Source organism: Cephus cinctus, unplaced genomic scaffold (genome assembly GCF_000341935.2).
Source record: "Cephus cinctus unplaced genomic scaffold, Ccin1 Ccin1_scaffold1310, whole genome shotgun sequence".
Lineage (NCBI taxonomy): Eukaryota > Metazoa > Arthropoda > Insecta > Hymenoptera > Cephidae > Cephus > Cephus cinctus.
This window is the reverse complement of record NW_014333737.1, coordinates 143,513-153,308: the sequence shown is the minus strand read 5'-3', so window position 1 is coordinate 153,308 and position 9,796 is coordinate 143,513. Positions and strand designations below refer to the sequence as shown.

The 9,796-nt window shown below is 46.3% G+C and overlaps 1 protein-coding gene across 11 annotated transcripts in view; it reads left to right on the top strand.

The window, feature by feature from the left end:
- LOC107272900 (lachesin) overlaps positions 1-9,796 on the top strand; it is a 105,902-nt gene that overhangs the window by 89,787 nt on the left and 6,319 nt on the right. For 6 of the 11 annotated variants that reach the window (XM_025090168.1, XM_025090167.1, XM_025090171.1 and 3 more), the window contains 5 exons: positions 4,148-4,276; positions 6,095-6,232; positions 6,649-6,819; positions 8,213-8,281; positions 8,444-8,512. In XM_025090168.1, the coding sequence (XP_024945936.1) occupies positions 4,148-4,276; positions 6,095-6,232; positions 6,649-6,819; positions 8,213-8,281; positions 8,444-8,512 (576 nt within the window). Of the gene's footprint in view, positions 1-4,147; positions 4,277-6,094; positions 6,233-6,648; positions 6,820-8,212; positions 8,282-8,363; positions 8,513-9,796 lie in introns of those variants that run through there. The other 5 variants (XM_015750549.2, XM_025090172.1, XM_015750552.2 and 2 more) reach the window with 5 other exon arrangements.

Below are 9,796 nucleotides of genomic sequence, written 5' to 3'. Positions count from 1 at the left end.
CCGCCCTCTTAAACTTCCCACTGGTTTTTCCATGAACGACGCCCCAATACACTGGACAATTCTCTCGCCTTGGAGTCCCCTCGAGATCGCTGTACTATGGCGCACTCCATTCCTCCAGTGCGCCACTTTAAAGGAGTCAGAGGGATGTTCGGGTTCGGCGAGCCCGCTGTGCCAAGAAAACACCAAACTGGCACCTTTGGTCCTGTGTGCTCTGGAAAATGGGTCGGTGACCTCGCGACGACGATATACTTCGAGAGAGACAGATATGTCAATTATCGTATGACGAATCGACATAGCATTTATTGTATAGCAATTTACAGATTTAATAAACGTGCACGTGTCGCAATAGCGCGTCGAGATAACAGCCAATTATATCGTATCTCCTTGTTACATAATTTGAACAATATTATAGAGAGCCTTATTAGCTTAGAAGCTTGACCGTTAATAGAAAGAGTCTGGACCTGTGAGAAATCTGTGATAAGATCGTTTCGAGAGTTATCGCTCAAAACAGTTACGAGAGAAATAAGGCGAGGACTCGGCCAGTTCGTAGAAAGTTCTAGAAGCTTCTCGAGCAACTCAACGTACTTGCGACACGTGGACGGAGATCCCGTTAATCCGAAGGTCCCAGATATGACGCCCGTAGATGCCGAAATAATGAATAGATTTCCAATACCTGATCGCTGCGAGTTCTCGCTAAAGAAAGAGACATTTTTAACAAAGCCAAGTTACATAAGCTTCTTCACCCGGCAGAGAATTATCCCAAGTGTTCTGTCACTTCCGATACCGGACACTACCGTTTCCAATTTCGTTTTATTAAATCCAGTCCTTATGAATACAAGCGAAAACAGCAGGATCCGAAGGACCTTTAAAATTCCCATCTTATCCCGGCAAGCAAACCCAAACGAGAAACTATTTTACCCAAGATGGCGTCTGCGTGAAAAAAACAAAGTCCATTCAACGTTTCACGTCAAAACCATAAGGAAGGGATTTTTCCCACAAGCGAGATGCATCTCCCGCTGGACGAGGTCTATATCTTTCGGGAAAGGTGGGTTAGAGTAGAGCTGAACGTAGACGTCGTTAACCGCAAGAACGTTAAATTAACCAAGAGACTTAGTCCAGGAGTCATATAATCAACCGATAGGGCGTCACATTCACAATTTACGAAACAAACGAATCGACCCTCGGGTTCTAATTCATTCCCTAAGTCAGTCGCGACATGACGCACGTTGCGCATACTAACCGCAATAAACGTTGAGGCATGTGATATCTATTAATCGTCGTTGCCATTATTATTATTGTTATCGTATTTCACCAAGATTACTACCAGGGAAACGTTACGCGCTTATTGCTCAATATTGTTTGTCCCGTTCTACACCGGCAGCATCGTGCAATTAGCAGAGACGTACATGCGATAAGGAAGGACTGCGTTAACCGAGATAACTTATATCACTAGACTCCACAAGAAACTCCGTGCTTGATACGTACGTTAAGTGCCATACGTAATTTTCCAAAGGATTATCGCACTTAACGATCCTACTGCGCTAACGGTGGATACTTTATATATATATATATTGGGTGCAATCTTCACGAGCCCGAAGCTAACCCAGTATATATGTGTATATACGTATATACAGGAGTCCCAGCATCCACCATGACTTCCGGCAAAGTAATACGCTTTGAACAATTGCACAAAGTTTCGAGAGGGTGATACGATGAAATGGCTGTCACTGCCGGTACATCGGTTCTTGCTTCGTGCAAGAAGTTCAACGAGTCTTCTTCGATTAAAACAGTACACATGCTGGTAAAGAAAAGGACCCGGAGGGAAACGCTCGGGGAATCTTCGCGCAGCCGCCATTGTTTTCCCGAACAATGGATAGATTTGTTTTACGGTTTTGCGGCTTTAAATGGAGACCGGGATCGCGTGCGGTTAGAAATCGAGATGGGTCGTCGCGGAGATACCGCCGGAAGAGGGGCAACGAGTTTCCTCATTCAGCGCTGGGAAAATTTGTTTCCCGGCGCCGTTTTCATTGTGGCGAGAGACGCATACGTGCACGTACGTCGTTATATTTAGATACGGAATCCGCGATACGACGCTTTATCGAGAACGACGCGAACCGACTGTGATTTCGTTTGTAAAGTGGGTTTAGAAAAAAAGAAAAAAAAAAAGTACAGAGAGATATGAATTTGTGATACGAATCGAGGGATGACTGATAAATAGAAAAAAAAAATTCATCCCATACGTTTTTCGTATTGGCCATACGAAAACATAATAAAACCTTCACCAACCTGTGCATTCTATCATCCCATTCTTTTACGTCTTTTATCTTACGACTAATTCTTTTTTTCTTTTTTTTTCTCCATTTTTTCCTCATTCTTCGCGTATCTGCTGTTTGAAAGTACAAGCAGAGGTAAACAACACAGTTACGACTAGTGGATTATACACATGTATCCTTTTTTCCATTCCCTGTCCGTCGTTTCCCGATACATGCAGTACACGTATAATCTTCATACACGTATACGTCATATGTACCATATATTCCTGCGCAACAAAAATTTGTCAGGGTGCTTTTAGCGGTAAAAGCGCTTTTAAAATTTCCAAATACTCGCATCGCGAGCTTTGCCGTACGTCGCAATGATATAAAAAATATATAGACATATATATACACACGTCAAAAGGTCTATGACATAGGAACAATACGATTCGTGAAAATCGTATATGCTGAGTCGATCAAAAGTTTTCTCGTACGTCGATTCGTAATCGAACTCGAAAAGCTAGGTTCTCCCTGTAATACCCTAAGACAAATAAGCATGCGAAGCTCAACAACTTTCCGCGAAGACACGAGATTCGATTCACGTGTGGAAGCATAAACGTAATACACGTAACGCGTAATATGCTATACAACGTACATTGAGCCATAAGTGTCGTAGGGAAGCCTAAAAAAGTGTCTACTACTCTGGCTACGTACCTCTGACGCCGCAAGCCGCAGCATCCGGCAAATGTAGAACCGCGCCTATACGAAATACCCTGGAGCAGAGGCCTCTACGCGCCGAGAGCTTCTTTGAAGCTCGAATTACCAGTATTCCAGCAGGTCGACCAGTCAGCCTGTACCGTCGGGTTTTATCACCGTGGCGAGGTGTGAATTTGCGCGCATAACATTTCGCACGCGAATCCTCTTACCCACGTAAGAGCGTGGAAGCGTGTGTAGGAATGGCTGGAATTTAGTGCTCCCTTCGTTTACGACAGTGGGCCGAGGCCCTTCTCTTCAAAAAGTTTTCCGCGTGTTCCAAGCGCCCCGCCCTTTAATGCCTTTAAAGGGTCCCTGGATTTAGAATGAATGACGTCACTCGCGCGCCGCCCGTTTTCCGTATACATTATACATATCCATATACACATATACGTGTAAGCGTTCTGCTATGCCCACGAAACGAATTCTCTACCGGGAAAATCCAATTTGGCGGTGCAAGCTTGCGTCATCGTTTATTCGTGAAAATGCCAACAGCAAAAAATAAATGAACGTTATAGCAAATGCATCGTAGAAATGAATCAAGAGGAAGTGATGGATTGCTTAGCTGCGCATTGCTTCGTTTCACGGTGTAGCTGCACTGATGGGAAATATTGTCAATTGTATATATGTATATACATGCATGGGAATAGTTATACAATTGGATATTACTACATGTGTATATGCAAAACGAAAACAATGGCACGACCAGCTTGTATCGATCATCCAAAGTGGAATGAGTTTACGACACCGTCGTACAGAAAGAACCAGGAGACGAACGGCCGTTTTATTGGATTCGTGGGACACTTTTCAAACTCCCAAACCCGCGAAGGATCATTTAATTCACGAGTAGCACAAATTCAAAGGAGATTGATGGGCAGCGGCTAGTCGGACATTTTTAGCCATTTATATGTCCCGTTGAGGAATTCGCTCGTTACATACTTGTCAGTGCGATCAATCATAATTACCAGATGAAATATTTGGATCAGATATTTATGCCGTATTTAAATCAGAACTTCCGGCATTCACAGATTTCACCCGACGACACTCTCACAACCTGACAACTTCCTAATCGATCCTTGAATTCGAATTCGAGCCCTCGCTGTGTATATAATTAATCGAAATATATATTTTCTGTGTTGCAGTTAATTTCGTCAACGGCGAGGTCCTCCACATTGTCAAGATCAGTCGACTTCACATGGGTGCTTATTTGTGCATAGCGTCGAACGAAGTGCCGCCGTCGGTCAGCTCGCGCGTGGAGATTCGCGTCCAGTGTAAGAATCCATTTATAACGATGCGTATTTACGTTTGACAGTGACTCCGTCTGGTGCTTCGGAGACAAGTTAGATCGAGTAGCGCGCATGCGCAATAGAGAATTCTCCCGCGTTACAACCGTTGCGAGTTGAAGATACCCATGTGCAGAAGTACAGTACGTTACGATAATATTATACCACTGGAGAGTGAAAGCTTCTGGAAGGATCGTAGAGGGGAGAATAACCAGTCGTATTTCAATATACGGCGAAACAAAACTGCTTTATTTCGTGGTTAAGTGAAAAGCGTCCCGTTCGCCCGAACGGAACGACGGAACATAATACCGTCTTATTATGCGTCGTGGAAAACCCCCGAGGTACCGTGAATATTCATACGTACCTTAAGTTACTGCCCACGCCCATAAAGCTCGGTAATCCAATACCCAGAAGGTTATGGATTTACAATTTTGCATAACGTTCAACGTAGGACGTTGGAGGCACTTAAGCCGCGTATTGGAAAAAAATTATATCATTTTACAAAAATTCATTTCACCCCGGCCCTTCGACCGGACCAGTGCCTACAAAAGCGCCGTATACGGATTTACAATTGATCTTCCAGCACTCCTTCTCGAAAGTCTCGAAAATCCGTCTCGCAGGGTTAACCAGGATCCCTACCAACGCCGATACGTTTTCAGACAGCTGCCCTAGCGGATTGCACTGGCGCAACTGCACAGCCTACTGCCGGGCACTGCCTATGTATCTAGTACCTATATAAGCCGTGGCGCTAGTAATGCAAGGATTACGCGTAACGTTTCTCCACACAGTGTGCGCGTCGCGCACCTGTAAATCCTTTGTGATGGCAGCCGCGATGTAACGGGTGTTCCTATTGTCTGAATAATGAGCGCAATGAAATTACCAAAACAACGGGTACTTACGTGCCGACCGCATTCCGCAAAGTGCAATAAAATCCAGCGGACTCATGACGAGATGGGATGCATCGAGCTAACGTTCAGCCTCCCGTTAAAGTCTTGATTTACGTGCAACAAATTGATCCGCCCGTAAATCTTTATTGTTAACCGTTACAGAGCTATCGCTCGTCCGCATGCGAGAACGCAAAATAGAATCGTATCATCGAATGGTCGTTGAAATGAATTTTAATCTCGTTCCCCCGGCGCTTTTGACTCCGCCGCAGCTGCACTGCCCCGTAGTCCCATATCGAGCGGACGTTCCGCTTGCGAAATTTCTGACAATCCTATCTCCGTCCTCGTCCCACCTGCTGCGAAGTATGTCTCGTGCCGTGCCGTAATGCTTTGCTCGAATAATTTTTCAATGATTCCCTTTACCAACTAAAATCTGAATAGCAAGCCGTAAAGGCGATGTTTCTGCATAATGTGACGCGCATGCGCACTCGACAGGTTTGTCTGCAGGGAGGCGCAAACCGTTCATTCGAAATATTACGTGGTTCATTGTCAATCCGGGCGATACGAGATTCGATTATAACCTCAATTTCCAAAATTTCTCATATACAACATACGCGCGTTGACCGTGATAAATGCTTTTTAAGGCGAATCCACAGCTTGGCAGCAAGTGATGCTCATTTTCGAGAATTGCATATAGACTGTCAAGCGGAAGCTCGAGCTTCTCGGAGAACAGGTGAAATTCGACACATCGATAACAGCCTCGAGCAACCTCATATAACTCGCATCGGTGAATACGTCAGTGATGTTTTCTCTCTATTGAGACATATCGATCCCCATACTATTAATTTAATCCGCTCGCAAATTCCTCCACAGTGCATCCACCATATATATATATATATATCGACCTGTTTGTTTAACACAGTCCCACCGATGCTGTCGATACCTAACCAATTGGAAGCAGCTTACATCGGACAAGATGTCAATCTAGAATGTCACACAGAGGCATATCCGTACTCGATCAACTACTGGACAACGGAACACGGCGACATGATCGTCTCAGGTAATTCCAGATCCCATCGTGCCCTGGGTTCTTTTCCTCACGCACCGTTAACACTTTTGCTCCGGGTTGATCCACCTTCTACCCGGTACCTTATACTGCGTCCACGTACGGTTAGATTTCCAAGCAGCCAACCTTAGACAGACGCCCGAGGCTCGTACGTGAAAAAGGGACCTGACCGCGATCAGGATGACACTCGAGCGAAATCGTAATTAACAGGGCGCGCTCTAATAGGATTATGGTGCGCGCGTCATGACGCTCCAGCATTACCAACACGATTCTACATAGTCCCGCGACCAGTCGCGCACTTTGTAAGCTCGATTAAGCTCTTGGTTATTCACGAGATGAGCCGACGCGCCCGCGCGGCACCCACAGTCCCTCCCTACGTACTGATGAGAATTGCGGTCTTACTGGCCCAGGCAATTACAATTCCATTTCAGGTGACAAGTACGAAACGATCTCCGTCGATAACGACTACAACAAGTACATGACGCTGAAGATCAGGAACGTCGGACCGCAGGACTTTGGATCTTACAAATGCGTCGCCCAGAATTCCCTCGGCGAGACGGACGGAGTCATCAAACTGGACGGTGAGTCGAACCTATGGAACTTAACGCTGAGTCGCCCAACGCGTTAGTTACGGCTCGGGCGAGGCCCATAGAGACCGAGTGACGCGAAGACGCGGCGCGGTGATATTGGTTCAACCGGAAACGATCTTCCGGCGGAAGTTCAATAGAGTTAACCGATCGTCGATTGATGCTTTTCATTCGATTCAAATTATTCGACGTCGTTAGGTCGGTTACCTGCCCGATCATCGAATTCCTGCGGAATAAAGCCTTGTTTCTAATGGATAATACAGGAAGACCCACGTGGATGGCGGGTGAGTCTACCTTTTACTTATAAGATCGATCGACGAGCGAGATCGGGATTTCGTTTCGTCTCAATGAGCCTCGTAATTGGCGATTAAATTTTTCAGATATATACTCACCGTACCCAAGATAACTTTTAACTCGTGGAAATAGACATTCGAATTCCTCGGGTCTGCAGTCTGCGGTAAACGCGGCTAAGACTCGACTGTTCAATAAATAAGAGCGAGCTAGAGTGAAATACACGCGTCAGTACATACAACGACGTTCTGCGGCATCCGACGTCGAGTCGTGTACCGATCCCGCGAAGGACGTTAATGTAAATTCAGGACCGACCAAGGAACGCAAGTCGCCTTTCATTCCCAGTGGAGTCCTTAGGCAAACTCCTACCCAGGGTATTACGTATATATATATATATATACTTACGGTAAAACGTTCTCCCACCGGTTTCCACGACCCCGTAACTCTTTCGGAATGGGGCACCGGCGGGGGGCGGGAGGGACGGTTAAAAATAGCAACCGGATAAGGCTCCTTTCGGAAAGTGATTTTGCGCTGGTCAATTAGCCCTACTGCTCGGTTAGAGCTTGCGCGTATAACAATTGGAGTCGTAGCCAAATAACAGGCATGCTTGGTCACCGCCTAAATTGCACGTGTGTGCATACGGTAGTTAGGGGGATGCGTCGTAGTCGGTCGAGCCGGAATATACGGAACGAGCGAGAGGCGTCGAGAACAATAGAAAGGTCAATAAGTTTTGTCGTGGGGAAATTTGCGGGCTCGAATTCGCACGGGAACTAACTTGAATGCGAAACTTGCGCATTAGAGAGTGCGCTCGGCTCCTTTCCAGTGAATTGACAAGGCGTAACGCCTGAACTCTAACGGTGTATTGTATTAAGGCATTGTTTGCCCTGGTGGTTCTCGAGTAACGATAAACAATCGTAAAGGCTATATCATGCTCGGTGACGCGAGCATCCATTGACCGGCTGGATCCGATACGCAATGGTTCGCCTAGCGCCCCATACAAGCCATTAGACGGTACCGGCCGATAAGGCACTTTGTTGCAATTAGTACAGATTGGTACTAAATATGGCTTGAAATATGGCTCTATCTTGTGTTACAGAAATTCCAGCTCCTACGACGACGACGACTCAAGCCTCGTTCCACATGACATCGTCGAACAAGAAAAGCGGTAAGTTCGCGATTCGCGATCCCCTTGAGACGATTGAAGAATACGAATTAAGTAACCGAACTTCTTCGTCGGATACAAATAGCATTGATGTCGAGGCTGGCGACGAGGATCTTTGAGGTCGTCCGGGTTCGATAATGACTATGGAAACTGTGACTGTTTTAGGGAGAAACGGTAACAAGAAATTGGGCCAACGACCGATCGACTACGAGATCGAGGAATGGCGAGATCCAAGTTAGTCGATTCATCATTATTCCATTAAATTATTCGACTCTCGCGCGAGGCCTTGGCGGTGCCTTTGAAAATTCCCAATTAGCACGCTAATACCCCCGGGTACTTGACAATTGCCCCCGTGACAATTCAAAAAGGACTGCCTGTCAACTACACTCGGATTAATTATTCGTAATTAATATTAATCGTCGAAATCTTGGAGGATTAGCTGTTTAGGGTGACGCCAATTTTCCTACAATCGGCCGACCAATATTGCTGCGGGTTTGCGAATGGAGAAATTCCCTGTGTATTCTGGGCATCTATTATTCACTTGCAAGGGAAGTAGGTACTATCGATTCGCTCCCGAAGCGCCAGGACATTCGAGCTTGCAATTAAATCGCGCCGCGCTCCCACTCAGCCTGAAACAGAGCGCAAACCAGAAAAGAGTAACGAAGCAAAACAAAGTCCCAGAGAGCCACTAGAAAACTTGGCAGGAAACGTACCGTTGCAGCAAATCAATCAGAATCGCGATGACGCGCCTAGAGGATATTTGCGCAAGAAGGAATACAGAGTGTGTGTGTTTGTGTGTGTGAGAGAGAGACGAGGAGAGTAAGAAACCGAAGAAAAAGAAAACTTATAGAGAGAAGGAGAGAGAGAGAGAGAGAGAGAGAGAGTCTGAAAAAACAAAAGAGACAAGGGAAAAATTCGTAGCTCCTACTAATCAATATGCGCAGGAGCAGTTGATTGCGTCGCTATCAATAGCCCCGTGGAAATTGCCATCGACTTTCGAAATCTCGAGAAAGCGTGGAACGAGAATTGAGACAAATTGCCCGGCCGAAGACAGAAGGAGAGCCACCCCGGGACAGGAAAGTGTGCAAGGGTTCCCCTTCATGGAAATCCATATTTCGCTCGGCAAATCCACCCACCGCGACTCGCTGGCATCGTCAGTGCCGCCAACCTGCCAAGCAACCCCTTGCGAACCGACCTATCCGCCTATACCGCCGACGATCCCCCGACAAGACGGTGACTTCTGCATATTGACGCCTCGCTCGGCAAATTTTCATTCCAAACAAGACGACGACAATTTGAAAATGATTTAAACCTGACGTCTGATTGCGCAAGCGTTGCCCGGTGTACACACGTATACGCGTCGGTCGTCAGGACTCTGGACTCTCGAAATAACTTCCCTTCCTCCAAGACTTTCCCCAGAGTTCTCGTGACGTTTACTTTCAATTAATGAAAAACGAACCCTTGCGCCGTGTCCCTCGTCGACCCCCACCCACCTCCTGACGACCTACCACTTCTCCG